We start from the raw sequence: 23,295 nt of genomic DNA, 5'->3' as shown, positions 1-23,295 counted from the left end.
AACCTTTAAGTAGGTCCATGCTTACTGACATATTTAGCGGAACCTAAATTGGTCAACGCAATCTTCCATTCGTGGCAAAGGATAACAATCGGACACCGTAACAGCGTTCACTTTGCGGGTAGGTCAGTGATGAAAGCGCGTAGACCCATCCGATTTAGCCCTCTACCAGGCACGGGGAGCACCACGGGCTAGAGCTCTCGGTAGCCAAGCCGTTATTTACAAGATACTCAAGCCTCCTGCTTCATAAGTGCTGCATTTGGTGGGATTGGCGCGGTGATGTATTTTATACATAAACCTGTGTGCCCGGTGCGTCGGGGAACTCACTCAGCATTAGAAATAAAACCCTCTCTTTTCCTCCAAACCCAAATCTTTTAAAAACGGAGGTGACATACGAGCGGCATACAGATTTATCTGCCGATATGAAGTCAAAATCGGCGCTGACCCACAGAGAGTTGCTATCAGAAACAAGGCCTGACGTGTTTTTGGACGTATCTCGTCTTTGTTTACATTAGCAAGCCTCGCTAACACTCAGAGCTAACCTGTACTGAGGAGAGCAATGTTAAAAAGCAGAAATAAAAAAAGGAACTCACCTTGTGATAAACCTGCAAGAGAAAAAGCATTTGAGCTCCATATATTTCAGAAATAATCCTTGACGTGGTTTAAACAGGATGTCGTTTTATCACAACGAACCGAATTTAACTTTATCTACGGTAGAATTCTGATCAGGCATTAGCATCTGCCTCCTCTTTTTTTTCAATTAAGGATCCAAGATCCGCGTTTCTCTAACAGGGCTGCAAAAGAGGGGTATGAGCAGTATGAGGGATGGCTACAATGGGTGATCCGTTTGGTATTTTGAAAAAAAAACTTCAGACATGTTTTGTGTAGGTATGGGCCCTACAACATATTTCTCAAATATAGCATGATAGGTCCACTTTAATTTGCTTACTTTAACATCATTTTTCATGATGGGGCTAAGCCATTTCTTGGTATGGATGTATAGCCTACTCCAGCCATACCCTGGCCCGCCACCGAGTGTATCGGTAGTGCCAAGTTTTATCATAGTATGATTTTTTCATTTGAGCAAATTTGGCTATGGAAATATTCAAGTTCTAACGTTCAAGATATTAAATGTGGCTGTAAAAAGTAGGCCTATGGCATTAAGGGGGATCCCAGAGGTTTTTTTTTGTGGGTTGCCTTTATCTGTTCAGTTTTTGTATGCTGCATATGTAAAAAGACAGTTCCTCTCCTAGTTCAATACATATTGGGCTAAATCAATGTCTCTTTAGTCATGAACAAAAACAACATCTCTCAGCTAAGGTGAATAGGAGAGAGAGTGTATTATGTACTAAGAATCAGTCTGCAAGTTACATAGAGTTTGATAATTACATGTTGAACCTTATGGAACAAGTCCCATACACAAAACAAAAGAAGGCCAATTGAGTATAGTGCTGAAAAGCTTTGAATCCATTCTCTTCATTGTTCAGCCATAATATTCTTTGGAAAATCACTGAGTTTAGCCTTGACCTGCCTTGAAGAATACAGAATATAATACTTACATGATAAGCATCAACTGTCAAGCGTTTACTGGATTGGAAATGTGAACCAAAAAGTGTAATGTAATCATATTGCTTTCAAAGATAATATGTGATCAATATTTCTGGGAAATTGACACAGGAAAAAAGTTCATGACATTGAATAGACCTGGAAATGTTTCCCAGAAAGAAGACAAGGTCATCAAGATTCAGTAATAACAGCTTAGTTTAAACCATTTCACACCAAAATAAAAGTTAAACTCAATAATTTGAGAACTTTAATTAAATGGTTTGGAAACAATTTATTTTGTATTGGCCAGATACAATCTGCAATGCAAAGAGAACCAATAATAAAAACCAAATTCAGATTGAAGAAACCAGTCAGCGAAATGGATCCATTCCTGTTGGGAGAACAACGTTTAATATAGCCGTTCAGAATAAATGTATATTGCAATACGAAACCCTTACCTTCAGGAATTCACATCTGTGATGGTAAATGGCCCAATGACTGCTTTTTGTACCATTCCATGTTTCTCTGCAAAAATATATATTTTAGTACAAGTCAACCAAACAAGTGTAATACAGCAGAAGTTGTGTACATACCTGACGCAACACTCCTCTGCCTCCTTGACTTGCATTTTGATTCACAGCAGTCACAAAGATTGCTCTGGGACAAGTTGTCCAGCAACTCCCAACTGAGTTCATGAAGATTGGATGAAAAGATCATTCAAATGCATCTCAACTCTTCCAAATAAAGATTCCACAAAGTTTGAATAGTTATGAATGGGATCCATCTGTATCTTCAGGAGACTGGGCTTAAGCTGAATAAGTCATCTCATGTAAAATAATGAACCTACAATTCAAATTCTGATACATTAAAGTAATATTTTTACCCATGCCCTTCGACAAAGTGGCAGGCTTTCTTAGTGCTATCAAGACCATTGGGATCCCAAGCCAAAAGTTTGCAGTGGATAAAGACCTGTTGAGTAGAGGGGAAATATAGGCGTCATGGCATCAATTAATCTCAGTTTCCACAATAAAACCTTGACTCTGACAAAATAAATAAAGGCCAATTTACCTCTTCTCCCATAGCAAACGTAAAGGTCTGAAGTGATAGGCGGATCTCCGATGACTTTTGCCTTGGTTCGAATTTTTGATCGTGACGACATACTTTCCAAAAGACATCTGTTGGGTTAAAGAAAATGTATTAGCATTACTACCAAGGTTTCGACCAAAATATATTTTTGAAATCAATGCTCATTGCCATGAGTACCCTTTATTGGAGATTATAGTGTACATGGTGCTTTCAGGGTACAGCTCTGGTGTGGTAGCAGCTACACATTCCTCAAGAAGCAGCAGCAAGGGCTGATGGGTCTCCTGCACCACACTAGCCATGATGGGGATGATGGAGCCCAGAGGAAAGCGTGTAGATTCAGCAGGGCCTGAGAAGTCGTCTAGGGCGGTAAACAGGAGAAGTCATTAAGTTACAAAAGGAGAGCTGCCGTTCGTAGAGAGTTTCTCATGTTGTTTACCCACCATTCATGAGGCCAATGTTAAACTGCAGATCTCCTAGACTGTAGGTTTTAAACACCGGGTCATAGATCGTAGCATACCAGTCTTTGGGCCTGCAAAAAATAAAGCAGAAGGGTACAGAAAATGCTGCAAAGTGAAACTATTGAACTTATGACTGTTGCCGAGAAGCTGATACATTGTTTCATTACCTCACACCTGGACTATTGTAACGGACTCCTGTCCAGGGTTCCCAGCAAAACCCTGAACAGGCTCCAGTACATACAGAACTCAGCTGCCAGGGTTCTCACACGCACCAAGCCCTGGGAGAACATCACCCCCACTCTATTCAACCTCTACTGGCTCCCGGTCAAGTCCCGCATCACCTACAAATCCCTCTCCCCTCAGTACCTCACAGATCTCCTCCACCCATACATCCCGTCCCGCACTCTTTGATCCTCAGACTCCGGCCTGCTCTCCATTCCCCATTCACGCCTCCGCACCTTCGGGGACCGTGCCTTCAGTGTCGCTGCCCCCACTCTCTGGAACTCCCTCCCTGCAGAAATCCGCAACGCCCCTTCTCTCAACATTTTCAAAATCAACCCTTAAAACTCATCTGTTCAACATCACCTTCCAACAATAACTCACTCTCTCTTCCCCCCCCCCCTAGTTACACTTCCATTTCTGCCCCCTGTTTTATGTTTTTTTTTTTTTTTTTTATGTCTTGTCCTTGTATGTTTCTTTGTAAAGTGACCTTGAGGTTATGAAAGGCGCTATATAAATTCAAGTTATTATTATTAGTGCAAGCTTGTTACTCCTACGGACAAATTCTTTATTCTTATTCCGCCGGGTTATTTTGTCCGGCTTCTTTCTCCCACATCGCAGAAAACTCCGTTCAAATCGTTCAGGAATCGATTGCCATTACTTTTCTCATTCATAATTCCCGAGATACATCCCATAATTCATCACATTTTTAACATGGAAGTCAAGAGAAACTCTTCAGACTTGAAACATCTTCATGCGACTTCAACTGCTAACTGTTCCTTCATACTTTCACTCAGAAACCTCATTCCAACTTTAAAATGTTACACATCTTTCTGACATTATTCATATTAAACAACTTTTAAATCAGATTCATACTTTTAGAAATATTAAACATTGCTCAGAACTTGGTAAAGAGGCCTTCTTCAGATTTTAACATTAGTGTGTATTGCGCAGCTCGTTAAGGCTAGAGTGCGTGATTTCACAGCTAGAGTGGAGGACAGCTTGAAATTCGCCATCATATATATTTTTTTAAACCTGCCAAACCCTACACTCCTGAGACATAATTTTTCATGAGAAAGCTCTCGTAGCTCCATTAAAGCCCATTGTACATTCAGGCTCATCTTTCCTCACACCTTTAGTTAGTTTGCCAAAAATGGCACATTATTGACCCAAAAGTACACAAAAAGCGCACTTCAGATGCCAAGGGTTCTTGAGATGCTTCACACGTTGAAATTTCACCGATATCTGTTACGGTTATTCAACAAAACGTTCACATGCAAGACGTTTATCTCTCATTCAGAACAATGGAAAGGCTCTCCTCACTTATTACTGCACATCACCATGGAAACCTTTGATCTCTGGGCTCAAGCACAGGTGTTTCATAAAGTCATTAGCTCAAACATAAACACCTGTGTGATGGAACATGATGATGTCATAACTCCGACTGACATGCTCAGAACGCCACCGAACATCACATGATGGTTAACACTGTGGCCCTGAAAAGCTCTACATCAAATCTGATGTTACGTAATGGGGTGTTACTATGGCAACGCATCCCTCACCATAAAACACAATGTCGCTGTAACTCCAATGGACACGGTCTAATCGTCCCCCAATCTTCACTTGTATATCACCGGTCCATGCCTCAACAGCTCTATGCCAAATCTGAGATCTCACCATATGCCATTTCCATGGAAACGCATCCCTCTACTTAAAACACGATGTTGTCGTGATACGTAAGCAAATGGTCTAAAACAGCACCAGACTTCAGATAATGGTCCGGCCCTCAACAGCTCTATGAGAATTATGGGGTTTTATCCTATGCCGTTTCCATGGAAACGCATCCCTCGCCATAAACCACGATGTTGTCGTAACTGATATGAAAATGGTCAAAACACCACCAGACTTCATAAGACAGTTAATGGTCCAGCCCTCAACATGTCTGTGCCATTAGTGAATTTTCCTCAAAAGCTGTTGCCATGGCAACACATCCCTTGCAATAAAACACAATATTGCTATAACTCCTATGAAAATGGTCAAAAAGTGCTCAAACTTCACATTTGTGCAAACAGTCCAGCCGTGAAGACATCTACGGGACAGTTTTGAGATTTATTCAAATGCCGTTGCCATGGCAACACAATGCTCACCATGAAACATGGTTCTCATAACTTCAGTGAAAATGCGCCAAACTTCACAGGTTTTGTATGCCATCCACATATCGAAGCGTATTATGGAGTGTCAAATACCGTTGCCATGGCGACAGATCATTTGCCATCAACTTAGTTTAATAATTTGCAGTTCAAATATTCTGCTGCTTTTCTACTTTCTTTTCTTCTCTTATCACACATTCAAGCCCCCAGTGTTCATGTATCATTTCAATCTAAATTCTTCACTTTCTTCTTACACATTACATTTCAGCATAGCAATTCAACATCAGCATAAATAATTCCCACTAGCCATTTCTTCAGGAATTGCATTCTCTAGTTATGAACTGTTACTCCCATGTTAAAAAGACTTCCTCCAAAATGCAAAAAAACTAGAGTGAACTTAAATGTGTGATGTTCAATTAAAACTATGGGAAAAACTCAATTGACAATGAATTGGGAACACAGTGTACTTTAGAGATTGTCCTCAGTAAATGGGTAACATTTTTGTTGAGAATACTTCAATAGATAAAGCTAATTTGGGAATAGAACAGAAACAGGCTGTAGATTCCCTAAATCAGTCTCCCATTCATTGTCTATATAGCAGCTTCAGACTTTTTACCTGATGACATCACAAGTTTGAGACGGACTTCCATGGTTGGTGGCTTTGAGAGGGAGAAGCTTATTATCAAAATTGAACTTTCCCAGGCCATGAAAATGCAAAATTGGAATGGTTAGTCAAGGGTAGTGTCACCCTTTAGCACCTTATGTTGGTATGAACACTAACCTCTCATATGCACATACAACTGGGTGGGTGAAGGCCAAATTGTAAGAATCCGCAGAAGCAACGTAGGTCAGATCATTGCTGTACACCAGTGCATGCCCGGTGACCTGTTAGAGAGACAAAGATCCCCCTGAGAGAGCTGTAGGAAATATAGCAGACTCACAGCTTACAGGTTTAAAATATATATATACACATACCAGTCTCCTAAAGTTACAGTCAGTGAGATCCACATAGAAGTAGGCCTCTCCTGCTGAGAAGCTAGTTGGGAAACAGTTACCCAGACGGAGAAGCGACGTGTCGGCCTGGGGTCGGCTTTCTCTCCACATCAGCGTCACAAAATCTGGCCCACAGTCCACTTTCATGTCTGCAACACAAAGCAATTAAGTTTAGACTCAACTATTTGAGTCAAGGATAATAACATGGCTTTAATTGTTTCCAGTCTTACCTGCATATACTGCCATGGCAGCTGCCAGGCTCAGAAGCAGTGCACCTTGACAAAATGAAACCATCATGACCGAATGCTTGCTACTGACACAGTGCATGTTCTTATACCTTGTTCCTGAGAGGCATTCATCAAGATAACGTCTTTCACCTGGTGCCTGTCAACAGTCCCAGCTGCAGCAGCTAGAACACTGATTACAGCATGGGGAGCATCCAATCACACTAGTCCTTACACCCAATTCATTTTTATTCAGCTTCATCAGCAGCACAAAATCACCATTTCTTAAATGTATTATCCTGTGTGACTACCTTAAATTCTTATTTAAAACACTTTGAGGATCATAGTACATGGGTTATCTTACTGATGTTTTGATTTAGTTTTGTTGTTATATATATTAACATTAATATATGTATACGTTGGGATTCTTTGTTCAACTTCAAGTCATGCAAGACAAAGTTTTCTTTGAGAATTAAAAGGTGAGTCATTTCTAAACAAATGATCATTTGGGGGAATTTAGTATTCCTTTATCAGATGTCCTGTCCTATTCAAATGTGTTACTTTTATATCTTTGACCTAATGGAAACTCAAGGTAAGGGAAAAAGGTAAATGTTTCAGTTAATTTAAGTTGTATTCAGTGTGAGAAAATATCCACACACGTGAATATTAATTGTGTTGCTGTGATGTCATCCTTTAACTGCATAAACACGTGCCATGCAGGCCATCCCTATTGATTTTATATTCATGGCCAGAAAGTAAACTATGCTACATTCAACTGCAGGCATGAGTGCCCAGAAAGTAAATTCAGATCAGAATTGTCTTTTCAAATGAGGCTCAACATAAATAATTGCCATATTTGTAATAGCAGACAGATCACCAATAGCTTTTAAATCTGGTGGTGTATGTAATGTCAGAATGTGTATCATGTGCAGAGCTCAGTGTAAAATGGAAAGTGAAAGAAAGATTCAGGGGCTATACTCCAACTCACATGGCCATTAAAGGTTAAATTATAATTGACAGTATCTTTCAAAGACAAAAGTCACACAAAATTAGTCAAATTCTACTGATAGGACAGATGTACACAGTTGAGGACAGAAGAACCTTCATATGAAGTAAAGATACTCGTTTTATACTCAACTGGAGTTAACAACAGTTTATTTATACAGAGATTATAGACAACTTTAATCTGCATATGGATGTCGTCCACCTGGGCCCTCTGTTCAGTCTCCCCAATCTTAGACTGGACTTCCTGTTGAGAAAATGTTTAGCAACGTTAGTCTTATGGCAAGTTTTGAACAAAACTTCAAGACAAATACCATAAATAAATACTCATTAACCTTGGTCAGCAATGGAAACATCTGATGCATTGTGGGCATTTTGTTGCGATGGATCCATTATGATCAGGGGTCCCAACACAGAAGTGTGCATGAAGCCGTTGGATTCTGAGGTGGAAGAAAACAATAACTTCATAATGAAAAAGACTATTAAAAAAAAAAAGCATACAAGTTAGCATAAAAGCGATACCCCATTCGTCTCCTCTCTTGGAGCGAGTGTTGCAGGTCCTAGAACAGCAGTCACACATGGAGCTCTGCATGGGGTCATCCAGGAGTTCCCATCTGAGGAGGCAGCAATCGTTAAGGCTCAAATACATCAGCATGGCTTTACAACATTTTGTATACACAGAAGAAAAAAGCCGTTATAAAATGGTGTGATGTTTCTATAAAAAACTAAAACTGGTAAAATTATAAATATCAAGTTAATGACAAAAGATATCTTTCCATCTACAGTGCAGAACAAGGTTAGCATTTTACAAAAGCTCAGGGCTTTTTTCATTTTATAAATCTCATTAGGTTGGCTAATCATTCGAGTGCCCCTCCTTTTAAAAACAAATATATTGTTATTCTCAAATATGTTATAATTATCATTCGTCACAATTGTTGTCTATACTTTGTTAGTTAGCAGGAGATCATTTTTTATAGATATATAAAAGCACAATACTGATCAAAGTACATGCATTGATCTACTTCAAGTTGGATATGTTATGCTAAAATAAGCTAGCATCCTTGGCTAATGGTGCATACTTGTTGCACATGGCATCAGTTGCATTCATCATATTAAACTGCTGGCAAGAACATTTTCACATACTTCCAACATATCAAACTCTTCCCTTACCGCTCATTTTCCTTTACATAGTGGCAAGCTTTCTTGCTCTCACTTAGAACTTCAGGATCCCATGCGAGCAGTTTGCAGTGAATGTACACCTGAGGAGCACATGAAACATACATGTTTGCTAGGAACCAAATATTCTTTAGAGCACTTTACATTTACCCCCCTCACCTCCTCGCCGAGACCAAACTTGAAGGACTGCAGGTAGAGGATGATTGCAGACGAGTGGTACCGAGGGAGAAACCTGGAGTTTCCCTTCACACTGTCCAGGAGACACCTGAAGAAATTCAGATAAGCGATAAGGACTAAACTCCAGAAAACAATTAAAGAAATCAGAGACTGGATCTCACCCCTTATTTGTAATGATGGGGTACACATTGCTGTTAGCCTGCAGCTCAGGCGTAGTGGCTGCCACACATTCCTCCATGAGCAGCAGCAATGGCTGATGGGACTTCTGCTCCACTGTTGCCCTTATTGGCATGAAGGAACCCAGGGGGATGACATTTGTCTCCGCTACCGCTGTCATTTGTTCTGTAAGGGGAAAAGTAAAAACGGCTTAGTGTGCATTTTTTGAGTGTTTTGCCTTTAGGAGCATGAGCCCTCACCATTTAGGAGCAGCATGTGGAACTTCAGCCCTCCTCGGCCTCCGGCAACCCCTGACCCCGGGTTCAGGAAAGGAGGAACCCACCCAGTAGGTCTGAAATATATTAACAACATTCATCCCATATATCAGCTTTAAACTCGAATTTAAATAAGAAAGAAACTCCTACCTTGGATAAACGCACTCGATGGGATACACATAAGCTGCAGGACTCGACCTTGGTCTGGGCCTGAAAGTCAGCTCATTTTTGTAGATGAGATTCTTCCCTTTCACCTGAAGAAAAAAGAAGCTCATTATGACATTGAAAAGGTTGAGAGGTATTTCGGTGAAACATGGCAGTTACATTACCAGTCTTTTAAAATTGCAGTCATCTAGTTTGTAGTTAAACTCAGCTATCCCCTCTCCCCTGGGCAGAGCCTTAAACCCAGATGGCATGCAGTTTCCGAGGAAGTGACGAGCTACATATTGCCGCAGTCTCATGGGGATCTTCCATGTGATGCTTATGGAGTCTTTTTCACACTGTACTTTGATTTCTGCAAACAAATCATTATTATATATTTCCCTACATTCCCCAACAAAAGCAGATGTTTACATACATGTGCTAAGCATACCTGCATTGGCAACAGTCGTTGCAAAAAGAGCCACGACTATCACACGTAGGTAGAGTTGAGTCCCCATGACTGAATGATCTAGATCACACAGGAAGTGGCACCATTTGTAGACTCCCTGCCAATTTAGCTGAACGAGCAACACCTGTGTGAGAGCAGGGCAGCATCTGTCTACTTATACTGGGATGTCATTTCACATTCAATTTCATTGTAGAGTTTTCATTTGGATCATTTCTAGTAAACTTATTCAAGTACATTTTTATTTATCTGCCAAATTGCTTCTTTTTTTAAAAATTCTACTGAATTTATTTTTCAACAATTACCTGATTATTTTATATACAACACTATTTATAAAACAATACAACAATTCAGATAAAACTACAACTGCACTTTTCTCAAATCAGCCCAACCATAACAAGCTTCCAAGTCAATATACCTACATGTTAGTAAGTCAGAGATGTGCAACTACATTTAACCTTTTGTTTTACTTTTGTTTATAAATGATTATGGGAAGTGCCCTTTTTCCCACTTGAGCTCCTGCCCCCCGAAATGTCTGTGCACGTCCCTGCCCACACACACATGCACGCGCCACACGCCTCTCTCTCTCTCTCTTAAAGTGATAGCGATCTCACTCTGCATGACCTTTAGCCCGATACTAAAGCTTCCATGGTGGCTTAACTCCCAGGGATGAGTTGGCTGACGCGCTATACTGTGTTTATAGACAGGGGTGCACATAACTTTTTTGCCCTGGTTCTCAAAGAAGCACCTGGAGATGTTGCTTGATGCTCATCCATAAAATGAAATAAATCGTAACTTTTGAGGGGGTCTTGACTTTATTTGCCTGACACACGGCACTGCACACAAATGCAGAGGTGAACACAGAACACACATGCAGAGGTGAACACAGAACACACGTGCAGAGGTGAACACAGAACACACATGCAGAGGTGAACACAAGACAACATTAGCACGACCAGTAATCCTACAAGCTGTCATCACTACCCTCCTGACTGTTCTCCTCACTGTCTTCCTCTCTGTCAGACATGGTAGCTGATGATGTAGGCCTACTTCTTTCTCTCTGGTTGAGTCTGCGATTAGCTGCTTGCATCCACAAGTCAACAGCTGGGTTTGGGTCGAAAGTCTCTGTTGTCATCTTAGACAAGTGGATGTAATCAAATAAGTATGTGAACATAACCAATAACCTACCATAGCCAATAACAAATGAATGTAAATTATTTTATTTGTGTTGTTCATTCATATCTTATTTTACCTTAATATTTATTTATTTATTTATGCATTTTTTTTATCTCTCCAGTTTTAAAGGATATTTTTGGTTACTGTCCTATAGTATACATTGGAATGATTTCAAACCTGTTTATCCCAATAATTATAAAGGAGTGCCTTGGAAAATATGTGTTTACATAAATTGTGACCAAACCGTTTGAACTTAGACTAAAGTGAACTATCTAAACACTCAAGAGTCCTTTACCTCACTGAGCTGTAGTTATCAGCCTCTCAGTCTGACTGGAGAGGACTCTCCCTCCACATTATTGGAGACACATCTTCTTCTTATATCCGTTAGAGCAGCTAGCACCAGATTCTAATAACAACAGCGCCGGTACCGGTGCACCCTCCCTCTCTCCCTAGCTCACTCACACTTTGGCTGTGAGTTGCGGGCGACAGATAAGCAAACATCCCCCATTTTAATCACTTACAGCGCCCATCATCGTACAGGGCAAATGAAACGTGTAACCGGGGTGAAAAGGGTGTTACATTTACTTAATTATGAATATTGTTACATCAAGGCCGAAAATTAGGATGAGCACCAACGGTCAAAAATGTTTTTCCCTCCCAGAACTGCCAGCGCAGCGCCTCCACAGATCTGGCGCCCTAGGCGAACATCTAAAACGCCAGTGCCACGGGCCGGCCCTGAGTTCATATGCAACTCGCAAATATCTTTCTCTTCTCTCTTCTCTCTTTTACCTTCTCTCTCTCCCTCTCTCTCTCAATGTTGGTGCGCAAATGCGCCTTTTATCAAATGACCCGGTGCTCTTTTTTTGGCGGAGGTGCGCATGCGCACCTGCGCACCAGTTATGTGCAGCCCTGTTTATAGATACCGGTTGTGCTGTTATTGTAATGGCTTGTAGGCTTGTTATCGGATGTGGAATAGACAAAGTACATTCCATTTATTAATCAGGTTTTGAACATCGTCAAAGTGAGGTCCATACAATTATCCATTCCATAACAAACATTCTTTATGGCACTCGCTGTACAGCGGTCAAAAACCATTTGCCCTTCCAGGGTCAGACACACTCAATCAGATGACAAAACAATTACAACAACAACTATTTTTAAATAAATGTCTCTTACACTTTAATGTTGGTAATTATCTTTTTGTTTCTTTTTGGACTGACTGATCTATACAGAGGCCACCAGAGGACGCTGCTCTATTCATTTCAGTCCTTGACAGCGGTCTGTCTGTTCTGGATTAACAACGTGTCACGTGTTCTGAATTGACCAATCAGAATCGAGTCTTCAACTAAGCCATGTAATAAAAGATTAAAGGCAGATAAATAAAAATGTACTTGAATAAGTTTACTAGAAATGATCCAAATGAAAACTCTACAATGAAATTGAATGTGAAATGACATCCCAGTATAAGTAGACAGATGCTGCCCTGCTCTCACACAGGTGTTGCTCGTTCAGCTAAATTGGCAGGGAGTCTACAAATGGTGCCACTTCCTGTGTGATCTAGATCATTCAGTCATGGGGACTCAACTCTACCTACGTGTGATAGTCGTGGCTCTTTTTGCAACGACTGTTGCCAATGCAGGTATGCTTAGCACATGTATGTAAACATCTGCTTTTGTTGGGGAATGTAGGGAAATATATAATAATGATTTGTTTGCAGAAATCAAAGTACAGTGTGAAAAAGACTCCATAAGCATCACATGGAAGATCCCCATGAGACTGCGGCAATATGTAGCTCGTCACTTCCTCGGAAACTGCATGCCATCTGGGTTTAAGGCTCTGCCCAGGGGAGAGGGGATAGCTGAGTTTAACTACAAACTAGATGACTGCAATTTTAAAAGACTGGTAATGTAACTGCCATGTTTCACCGAAATACCTCTCAACCTTTTCAATGTCATAATGAGCTTCTTTTTTCTTCAGGTGAAAGGGAAGAATCTCATCTACAAAAATGAGCTGACTTTCAGGCCCAGACCAAGGTCGAGTCCTGCAGCTTATGTGTATCCCATCGAGTGCGTTTATCCAAGGTAGGAGTTTCTTTGTTATTTAAATTCGAGTTTAAAGCTGATATATGGGATGAATGTTGTTAATATATTTCAGACCTACTGGGTGGGTTCCTCCTTTCCTGAACCCGGGGTCAGGGGTTGCCGGAGGCCGAGGAGGGCTGAAGTTCCACATGCTGCTCCTAAATGGTGAGGGCTCATGCTCCTAAAGGCAAAACACTCAAAAAATGCACACTAAGCCGTTTTTACTTTTCCCCTTACAGAACAAATGACAGCGGTAGCGGAGACAAATGTCATCCCCCTGGGTTCCTTCATGCCAATAAGGGCAACAGTGGAGCAGAAGTCCCATCAGCCATTGCTGCTGCTCATGGAGGAATGTGTGGCAGCCACTACGCCTGAGCTGCAGGCTAACAGCAATGTGTACCCCATCATTACAAATAAGGGGTGAGATCCAGTCTCTGATTTCTTTAATTGTTTTCTGGAGTTTAGTCCTTATCGCTTATCTGAATTTCTTCAGGTGTCTCCTGGACAGTGTGAAGGGAAACTCCAGGTTTCTCCCTCGGTACCACTCGTCTGCAATCATCCTCTACCTGCAGTCCTTCAAGTTTGGTCTCGGCGAGGAGGTGAGGGGGTAAATGTAAAGTGCTCTAAAGAATATTTGGTTCCTAGCAAACATGTATGTTTCATGTGCTCCTCAGGTGTACATTCACTGCAAACTGCTCGCATGGGATCCTGAAGTTCTAAGTGAGAGCAAGAAAGCTTGCCACTATGTAAAGGAAAATGAGCGGTAAGGGAAGAGTTTGATATGTTGGAAGTATGTGAAAATGTTCTTGCCAGCAGTTTAATATGATGAATGCAACTGATTTTATTTTATTTAGCCTTTATTTATACAGGTGTAGATCTCATTGAGACACAAGGTCTCATTTTCAAGAGAGACCTGTCAGTGGTAACACTACCACACAAAGTTACAGACAGACAGGACACTAAACACAGAGGCAACACTAAAATACAACATCGTAAAAAAGTAGTCATTAAAATCCATATACAGTCAGATATAGCAGGTGCAAACACCCACAGATGATTTCTCCAGCTTTTTTTAAATGAGTTTAAAATCCGTGATGGGTATCAAACTGGTCAGCTGAAGTTCCTGCTGAAGTGTGTTCCAGGTCGAGGGGGCGGAGTATGATATGGCTTTTTTCCCAAGCACCGTGCGTACTGAGGGGACGGACAGAGTGATGTAATGTTGAGATCTTAGTCTATAGCTGTACTGTTTGTGTGATATGTAAGTAGATATGTAGAGGGGCAGCAGTCCAAGCATAGCGGTATAGATCAGTTTGTACCATTGCATTGATAGTGATGTCCAGTTGACTAAAGCGTGCAATGGTGTGTGTGAGGGGTTTACAGTTGGTTATGAACCTCAGAGCCCCATGGTAAACAGCGTCCAGCAGATGAAGGGAGTGAGCTGAGGCGTTCATGTACACAACATCCCCGTAGTCCAAGAGCGGCAAAAATGTGGCAGCTACAAGCCGTTTCCTCGCACTTGTGGAGAAGCAGGCCTTGTTTCTAAAAAAGAATCCCAGCTTTAATTTCAATTTCCTTAAAAGATTGTCAATGTGTGGTTTGAAGCAGAGATTTTCATCTATAGTGATGCCTAAGTATCTGTAGGTGTTAACAGCTTCAATGGGGTTATGCTGTGCAGGGAAGAACAGTTGGTAACTTTTTCTTATTGGAAAACAACATGACTTTTGTCTTATCTGAATTTAACACCAACCTAAGGTGGAACAGATGTGACTGAAAAGTGTCAAAAGCAGACTACAGACGTTCAAATGCAAGGGCAACAGTGCTAGCACAACAGTATCATCTGCATATAGATGTACAGAGGCATCAATACTTTGACCCACATCATTTATATAAATAGTAAAAAGGGTCGGTCCCAAGACCGAACCTTGAGGAACGCCTCTGGGCACATTAAGAAAGCTTGAGGAGAGACCGCTGCATTTTACACATTGCTTGCGATTTGAAAGATAGTTTGCAAACCAACAGCTTGGTCAGACAGGCCTATATGGGATAACTTCTGGCATAGAATGCCATGGTCCACAGTATCAAATGCCTTGGATAAGTCTATAAAAAGGGCAGCACAGTAGCTCTTTGCGTCCAAGCCTTCAACAATGTCATTCACTACTTTCAAAGCAGCCGTTACTGTACTGTGCTGCTTCCTAAAGCCTGACTGGTGAGGAGATAGAATGTTGTTCAAGCTTAAATATTCTTTGATTTGATCATTCACCAGCCTTTCAAGTACTTTAGCTAAAACTGATGCCATGTGCAACAAGTATGCACCATTAGCCAAGGATGCTAGCTTATTTTAGCATAACATATCCAACTTGAAGTAGATCAATGCATGTACTTTGATCAGTATTGTGCTTGTATATATCTACAAAAAATGATCTCCTGCTAACTAACAAAGTATAGACAACAATTGTGACGAATGATAATTGTAAAATATTTGAGAATAACAATATATTTGTTTTAAAAGGAGGGGCACTCAAATGATTAGCCAACCTAATGAGATTTATAAAATGAAAAAAGCCCTGAGCTTTTGTAAAATGCTAACCTTGTTCTGCACTGTAGATGGAAAGATATCTTTTGGTCATTAACTTGATATTTATAATTTTACCAGTTTTAGTTTTTTATAGAAACATCACACCATTTTATAACGGCTTTTTTCTTCTGTGTATACAAAATGTTGTAAAGCCATGCTGATGTATTTGAGCCTTAACGATTGCTGCCTCCTCAGATGGGAACTCCTGGATGACCCCATGCAGAGCTCCATGTGTGACTGCTGTTCTAGGACCTGCAACACTCGCTCCAAGAGAGGAGACGAATGGGGTATCGCTTTTATGCTAACTTGTATGCTTTTTTTAATAGTCTTTTCATTATGAAGTTATTATTGTTTTCTTCCACCTCAGAATCCAACGGCTTCATGCACACTTCTGTGTTGGGACCCCTGATCATAATGGATCCATCGCAACAAAATGCCCACAATGCATCAGATGTTTCCATTGCTGACCAAGGTTAATGAGTATTTATTTATGGTATTTGTCTTGAAGTTTTGTTCAAAACTTGCCATAAGACTAACGTTGCTAAACATTTTCTCAACAGGAAGTCCAGTCTAAGATTGGGGAGACTGAACAGAGGGCCCAGGCGGATGACATCCATATGCAGATTAAAGTTGTCTATAATCTCTGTATGAATAAAACTGTTAACTCCTGTTGAGTATAAAACGAGTATCTTTACTTCATATGAAGGTTCTACTGTCCTCAACTGTGTCCATCTGTCCTATCAGTAGAATTTTACTAATTTTGTGTGACTTTTGTCATTGAAAGATACTGTCAAATATAATGTAACCTTTAATGGCCATGTGAGTTGGAGTATAGCCCCTGAATCTTTCTTTCACTTTCCATTTTACATTTAGCTCTGCACATGATATACATTCTGACATTACATACACCACCAGATTTAAAAGCTATTGGTGATCTGTTTGCTATTACAACTATGGCAATTATTTATGTTGAGCCTCATTTGAATAGACAATTCTGATCTGAATTTACTTTCTGGCCATGAATATAAAATCAATAGGGATGGCCTGCATGGCACGTGTTTATGCAGTTCAAAGATGACATCATAGCCAGAGTAACAGTAACGCGTTACTGTAGTAATATTACTTTGTCGGTAACGGAGTAGTGTACCGCGTTACTTTTATAATTGAGTAGGCCTAATCACACTAGTTACTAACATTGCCCCGACACGCGTTACTTCGTTACTTTTATAAAAATAATCACACTCACTGACAGACAAGAGGGGTTTCCGCCGCAGGTTTACAGTCTATATCAGGTTTATATATTGTAGGCCTATGTAATCTGCGCGACTTGCGAGACCACATCTCCACGTGCAGTGCTGCATAAACATTGCTGAGTCTTTTCATCTGTAAACTCCCTCAATGGGGCCGCTCGCTCTCTTTTGTTGATCGCCCTCTCACGGGTGAACAGTTCAATGCCCCGCTTCATTGTAGGAATTCTGCCATGTCTCTACCACTTTAGTTTGACCATCTCTGTTACCAAGTTATGGAATACTAAATAAATAAGTAATTAGATACCTTACCGTTACTGCGCTCATAAAGAGTGATAAGAAAAATGCGTCTTGAACTGGTTTCATTAATTAGTGTCTTGACGTTTCACAGACTGTTAGCTTGTTGTGGTAGTCTGGTAGCCTATTTTAGAGCATATAAAAAGAAAGACTTGTGTTATGTCTTCCTTAATGCAATAGTAATTGGGGGTGCAAGTGGAGTCTCGCAGAGGCCAAACTGTGGCGCCGCAGTCTGCGTGATCTGCATGTAGGGAGGGGCGGGCCGGCCCTGCGAGTAAAGTAACGAGTTACTTTATGTAGAGAGTAACGAAGTAGTGTAATATATTACTTTTTTTTTAAAAAAGTAATATGTAATATATTGCTTTTTTTTAGTAACGACCCCATCTCTGATCATAGCAACACAACTAATTTTCACGTGTGTGGATATTTTCTCACACTGAATACAACTTAAATGAACTGAGAAATGTACCCTTTTCCCTTACCTTGAGTTTCCATTAGGTCAAAGATATAAAAATAACACATTTGAATAGGACAGGACATCTGATAAAGGAGTACTACCTTCCCCCAAATGATCATTTGTTTAGAAATGACTCACCTTTTAATTAATAATGCTATAGCCAAATTTAAGGAAGAGATTCCACCAATACATAACTCGATAGCATGTCTGCATGTAAGGGAGGAAACTTATACAAAATGTACACCACCCCAAATTGATCATGTTGTTGATAGTGCTACAGATGCGCTGCGAATACAATTAGACTCTGTTGCTCCTTTGAAAAAGAAGAAAACAAAACAACATAGATTAGTTCCATGGCATAATGCCGAAACCCGCAAAATAAAGCAAAAGTCGAGACAACTTGAAAGGATATGGCGTTCCACTAAACTTGAAGAATCTCGTTTAATTTGGCATATTACCTTAAAGAACTCATTATACCCTACTGTCCTATTAGGGCATTGCGTTCCAAGAATGCAGGGTTGTTGGTTGTTCCTAGAGTCTCTAAAAGTACAATGGGAGCCAGAGCCTTTTCTTATCAAGCTCCACATTTGTGGAATCAGCTTCCAGTTTGTGTTCGGGCGGCAGACACCCTATCCGTTTTTAAGAGTGCGCTTAAGACCTTCCTTTTTGATAAAGCTTATAGTTAGGGCTGATTAGATTCAGCCCCTAGTTTTGCTGATGTAGGCTTAGTTTGTCGGGGGACATCTTACTTCTTCCTTCTCTACCTCTGTACTCTCATGTTCCGATTAACCCAGCTTCCCCAAATTTCTTTCTTTTTGGTGTCTATATACGCCGGGATCCAGAGACTTGGATGATCCTGCGGTCCTGTGTCCTTGATCGCGAGCCCTGGATCTTGAGTCGTGGCTGTGGTCCTGGATCATAGGTCCTGGATGGATATCCTCGTGGATTCATCTTCCTATTATACACACATGCACTTCCAAACATTTGGACTACCTATGTTGCAAATGTATTATCTTTTCAATTTACACACGGCATATATTGCACGTCTGTCCGTCCTGGGAGAGGGATCCCTCCTCTGTTGCTCTCCCTGAGGTTTCTCCCATTTTTCCCTTTAAACTGTGGGTTTTCTTCGGAAGTTTTTCCTTGTACGATGTGAGGGTCTAAGGACAGAGGGTGTCGTATTGTCATACTGATATTTTGTACACACTGTGAAGTCCACTGAGACAAATGTAACATTTGTGATATTGGGCTATATAAATAAACATTGATTTATTGATTGATTGATTGATTGATTGATTGATTCTCAAAGAAAACTTTTTCTTGCATGACTTGAAGTTGAACAAAGAATCCCAACGTATACATATATTAATGTTAATATATATAACAGCAAAACTCAATCAAAACATCAGTAAAACAACCCATGCACTATCATCTAGTGATGGCAGTTTGACACTGAAGCTTCGAACGGAGCTTCAACCCTGGACTTCCTATTCCATAGAAGCAGTGCTTCGAAGCTTGCTTCAAATCACGTGACATATGACATCCGAAGCAGCAACTGCTTCAAATCACGTGACATGTGACGTCCGAAGCAGCAACTGCTTCATTTCCTGAATGAATCACTTGACTGGTTCGCGGTCCATTCACGCGATTCAATGCACTGCCTCGTCTCGATTCTGACAAGTGACAGGTTGAAACAGTTTCAAATTTGAGTGCTTCAACACTTTATGACCGCTCTAAAGAATGCGCAATGTGTGGGTTGTTGTCGTAGTTTGCGTTGTTGCTGTTGAGTTGTTGTTGTTATTGTTATTGCATTTGATATCATTATAGAGCAAGCCAGGAAGAAAGATAGGTCGTTCTGGCTCGGGAAACACTTCGAAATGTGGAGAAGTTGTGAACAAAAAGACAATTATCAGTAATATAAAAACTAGTGCTGTCAAAATTATCGCGTTAACGGCGGTAATTCATTTTTTGAATTAATTGCGTTAAAATATTTAACGCATTTAACGCATGTGCAGAATGGCCCGCCCCATACGTGCCACCAGTGGCAGCGCCAGGGTATGGCTGGGGTAGGCTACACCCATACCAAGAAATGGCTTAGCCCCACCATGAAAAATGATGTTAAAGGAAGCAAAATAAAGTCTGGCAACTCGCGCGGAGTAAATTGCACAGACAGCAGTTAGTAAGATTGATTTCAGTAGCCACGGTTTTGAAAACGTTTGTCACGTAGTGATCGTCTTCCCAATAGAACATCTTTGATAACGGCGTGGTGTTGTTGCAGGAAGTCCCGACGGAGAATACTTTTGCTGTAGTACAGGGGTGCACATAACTGGTACGCAGGTTATGTGCGTAATCTGAAATGCGTACCGTCACTTGTGTCACAAAGTGCATTTGCGTACCGATGTACTTGTGAAGCTTTTCCAGAAGGCGGTTAGATCACCGGACGACAGAGTCGGTCTCCGTGTGCACAGACAGGGCTGCTGTTAACGTCGGTCTGTACAACGGAATTGTGCCAAAACTACGCCAACCGGCTACGGAGGGAGACTCCCCCACTTCACTGGAGAACTGCGCTAAAACAGCTGATCACAACGTTCACACTCTGTGGTCACGAAGTACTCCACTAGCCGCCGCCCCCCCCCGTCGACTTTCCTGAAGTACTCCCCCGTTGATAGAAATCAACACGTAATGAATTAAGACCCCACGGTTTGATGATTGATAGGTGTGTGGGTTGTCTTTCATTTTGACACGCAGAAAAATGTTATAATAAACATAGATACTGTATGTTAAATGGATATATCCGCCTTCTTTCATTTATCTTTCCATTCCCACAACAATATGCATAAATAAATGGCATATTTTGGACATAGTTCGAATGGTGATTAATCATGATTAATTAATTTTTAAGCTGTGATTAATCTGATTACAAATTGTAATCGTTTGACAGCCTTAATAAAAACAGTTAAATATTTCAAGGAATAGATAGCCCAGTGGATAGAGCAGGTGGCCCGAATGCGGTGATGTCCTCCGCGCAGCTGGTTCAAAGCCCGGAATAGATGTATTTTAATCATTGCTTTTCAACTTTAATAACTGATAAAAGGCCCTCTCCTCCCAAAAAAATGTCCAGCAATCTCTAGTCTCTTCTCAATAACCCAATACACACAATTATCAATCTTTAATTGCAAACAGAATATGATATTCAGTCTAAGTGTGTGTGTGCATCGAATATTTTTCAAGGCAAAGATACGTTAAACCCACTGCAGCCTTGCACTTCGCCAGGAGAGGTCGCTGTAACTGAAGCTTCGAGAAATGAACCTATTTCCGACACAATTGTCCAAGTGGTTCGATGCTTCATTCAAAGCTTCATTTTGCCATCACTACTATCATCCTTAAAGTGTTATAAATAAGAATTTAAGGTAGTCATACAGGATAATAAATTAACTTGAACAAATGGTGATTTTGTGCTGCTTATGAAGCTGAATAAAAATTAATTGGATGTAAGGACTAATGTGATTGGATGCTGTAATCAGTGTGCTAGCTGCTGCAGCTGGGACTGTTGACAGGCACCGGGTGAAATACGTTATCTTGATGAATGCCTCTCAGGAACAAGGTATAGAACATGCACTGTGTCAGTAGCAAGCATCCGGTCATGATGGTTTCATTTTGTCAAGGTGCACTGCTTCTGAGCCTGGCAGCTGCCATGGCGGTATATGCAGGTAAGACTGGAAACAATTAAAGCCATGTTATTATCCTTGACTCAAATAGTTGAGTCTAAACTTAATTTATTTGTGTTGCAGACATGAAAGTGGACTGTGGGCCAGATTTTGTGACACTGATGTGGACAGAAAGCCGACCCCAGGCTGACACGTCCCTTCTCCGTCTGGGTAACTGTTTCCCAACTAGCTTCTCAGCAGGAGAGGCCTACTTCTACAGTATGTGGATCTCACTGACTGTAACTTTAGGAGACTGGTATGTGTATATATATTTTAAACCTGCAAGCTGTGAGTCTGCTATATTTCCTACAGCTCTCTCAGGGGGATATTTGTCTCTCCAACAGGTCACTGGGGATGCATTGGTGTACAGCAATAATAATAATAAAATAATAATAAATAATATTTTTATAGCGCCTTTCAGGAAACCCAAGGTCGCTTTACAAGTCGGGTAGGGGGGGGGGGGGGAGTAGGGGGAAAAAGGCAGACAGGTTAAGGGGGTGGGGGGGGGGGAAGTAGCGGAAAAATAAACCTATTAAACTAACTATACAGTGGCGAAAGCCTTGGTAAAAAGGTGCGTTTTGAGGGCTTTTTTGAAAATGTCCAGGGTTGGGGCGCTGCGGATTTCGGGGGGGAGAGAATTCCAGAGGGTGGGGGATGCCACACTGAAGGCTCTGTCACCAAAAGTCCGCAACCTGGTGCGGGGGGTGGAGAGGAGATCCTGTCCAGATGATCTTAGCTTCCGGGATGGAGTGTGGTAGCGGAGAAGGTCAGACAGGTATTGGGGGGCGAGGGCATGGAGGGATTTGTAAGTCAGAAGAAGGAGTTTATAGGTGATACGGTGCTTGACTAGGAGCCAGTGTAGGTGGATCAGGGTGGGGGTGATGTGCTGCCAGGGCTTGGTGTGAGTGAGCACCCTGGCAGCCGAGTTCTGCACATACTGGAGCCTGTCCAGGGCTTTACTGGGAACCCCGAACAGGACTCCGTTGCAGTAATCCAACCGGGAGGAGACGAATGCATGAATGAGGGTCTCGGCCACGGAATCAGAGAGTGATGGTCGTAGACGGGAGATGTTCCTGAGGTGATAGAAGGCAGACTTAGTGACGGATTTGATGTGTGACTGAAATGAGAGAGTGGAGTCAAGGATGACACCCAGGTTACGGACTTTGGGAGACGGGGAGATGGAACAGCCGTCAATGTGGAGGAGGAGATCCCCAACCTTCCGGAGCAGTGCTTTGGGGGCCACAACCATGACCTCAGTCTTCTTACTGTTGAGTTTGAGTAGATTTGCTGTCATCCAGGTTTTTATGGCGTGGAGACAGTTGACCAAAGACTGTGGAGGGAGCTGGGCGGATGGTGAGGTGCTGAGATAGAGCTGAGTGTCGTCAGCGTAGCAGTGGAAATTGAGACCGAATTGACGTATGATCTGGCCAAGGGGGAGCATGTAAATGGTGAAAAGTAGGGGACCAAGCACGGAGCCTTGGGGGACACCATGGTTGACTGGGGCCGAGGGGGAGGATGAGCCGCTGATGCTAACAAACTGAGACCTGGTTGATAGATAGGACTGAAACCATGACAGAGCTGTGCCAGTGATGCCAAGGTTGTTAGAGAGGCATTTCAGGAGGACTGTATGAGAAACAGTGTCAAAAGCAGCAGAGAGGTCGAGGAGGATGAGAATACTGATTTGTCCGGA

General features: G+C 41.5%; 2 protein-coding genes and 1 pseudogene across 2 annotated transcripts; 1 reads left to right on the top strand and 2 right to left on the bottom strand.

Moving 5' to 3' along the window:
- Positions 1-1,837: 1,837 nt before the first annotated feature.
- Positions 1,838-6,800, bottom strand: LOC117557144 (annotated as a pseudogene).
- A 1,010-nt stretch (positions 6,801-7,810) lies between these two features.
- LOC117557148 lies at positions 7,811-10,159 on the bottom strand. The gene is made up of 10 exons (XM_034232836.1): positions 10,051-10,159; positions 9,788-9,972; positions 9,609-9,712; positions 9,444-9,535; positions 9,189-9,369; positions 9,010-9,115; positions 8,845-8,933; positions 8,197-8,288; positions 8,010-8,114; positions 7,811-7,921 (listed from the first exon to the last, which is right to left on the bottom strand). Exons 1-10 carry the CDS (start codon positions 10,115-10,117, stop codon positions 7,908-7,910), a joined length of 1,035 nt encoding a protein of 344 aa, XP_034088727.1. The 5' UTR covers positions 10,118-10,159; the 3' UTR covers positions 7,811-7,907.
- A 2,612-nt stretch (positions 10,160-12,771) lies between these two features.
- LOC117557147 lies at positions 12,772-16,583 on the top strand. Its single transcript, XM_034232835.1, has 10 exons — positions 12,772-12,880; positions 12,959-13,143; positions 13,219-13,322; positions 13,396-13,487; positions 13,562-13,742; positions 13,816-13,921; positions 13,997-14,085; positions 16,093-16,184; positions 16,265-16,369; positions 16,458-16,583. The coding sequence occupies exons 1-10, from the start codon at positions 12,814-12,816 to the stop codon at positions 16,469-16,471; spliced, it is 1,035 nt and encodes a 344-aa protein (XP_034088726.1). The 5' UTR covers positions 12,772-12,813; the 3' UTR covers positions 16,472-16,583.
- Positions 16,584-23,295: the final 6,712 nt, after the last annotated feature.

The sequence above is a fragment of the Gymnodraco acuticeps genome, unplaced genomic scaffold (assembly GCF_902827175.1).
Source record: "Gymnodraco acuticeps unplaced genomic scaffold, fGymAcu1.1, whole genome shotgun sequence".
Taxonomy (NCBI): domain Eukaryota; kingdom Metazoa; phylum Chordata; class Actinopteri; order Perciformes; family Bathydraconidae; genus Gymnodraco; species Gymnodraco acuticeps.
This window is presented reverse-complemented; position numbering and strand designations above follow the sequence as displayed.

What these genes read in the sequence shown, in the direction of transcription:
- LOC117557148 (XM_034232836.1), bottom strand. Translation starts at nt 10,117, where the DNA reads ATGGGGACTCAACTCTACCTACGTGTGATAGTCGTGGCTCTTTTTGCA. An exon ending in CCACATGCTGCTCCTAAATG is followed by an intron (nt 9,370 to 9,443) that starts GTGAGGGCTCAT and finishes TTCCCCTTACAG; the next exon opens with AACAAATGACAGCGGTAGCG. An exon ending in AGTTTGGTCTCGGCGAGGAG is followed by an intron (nt 8,934 to 9,009) that starts GTGAGGGGGGTA and finishes TGTGCTCCTCAG; the next exon opens with GTGTACATTCACTGCAAACT.
- LOC117557147 (XM_034232835.1), top strand. Translation starts at nt 12,814, where the DNA reads ATGGGGACTCAACTCTACCTACGTGTGATAGTCGTGGCTCTTTTTGCA. An exon ending in AACGACTGTTGCCAATGCAG is followed by an intron (nt 12,881 to 12,958) that starts GTATGCTTAGCA and finishes ATTTGTTTGCAG; the next exon opens with AAATCAAAGTACAGTGTGAA. An exon ending in ACTGCAATTTTAAAAGACTG is followed by an intron (nt 13,144 to 13,218) that starts GTAATGTAACTG and finishes TTTTTTCTTCAG; the next exon opens with GTGAAAGGGAAGAATCTCAT.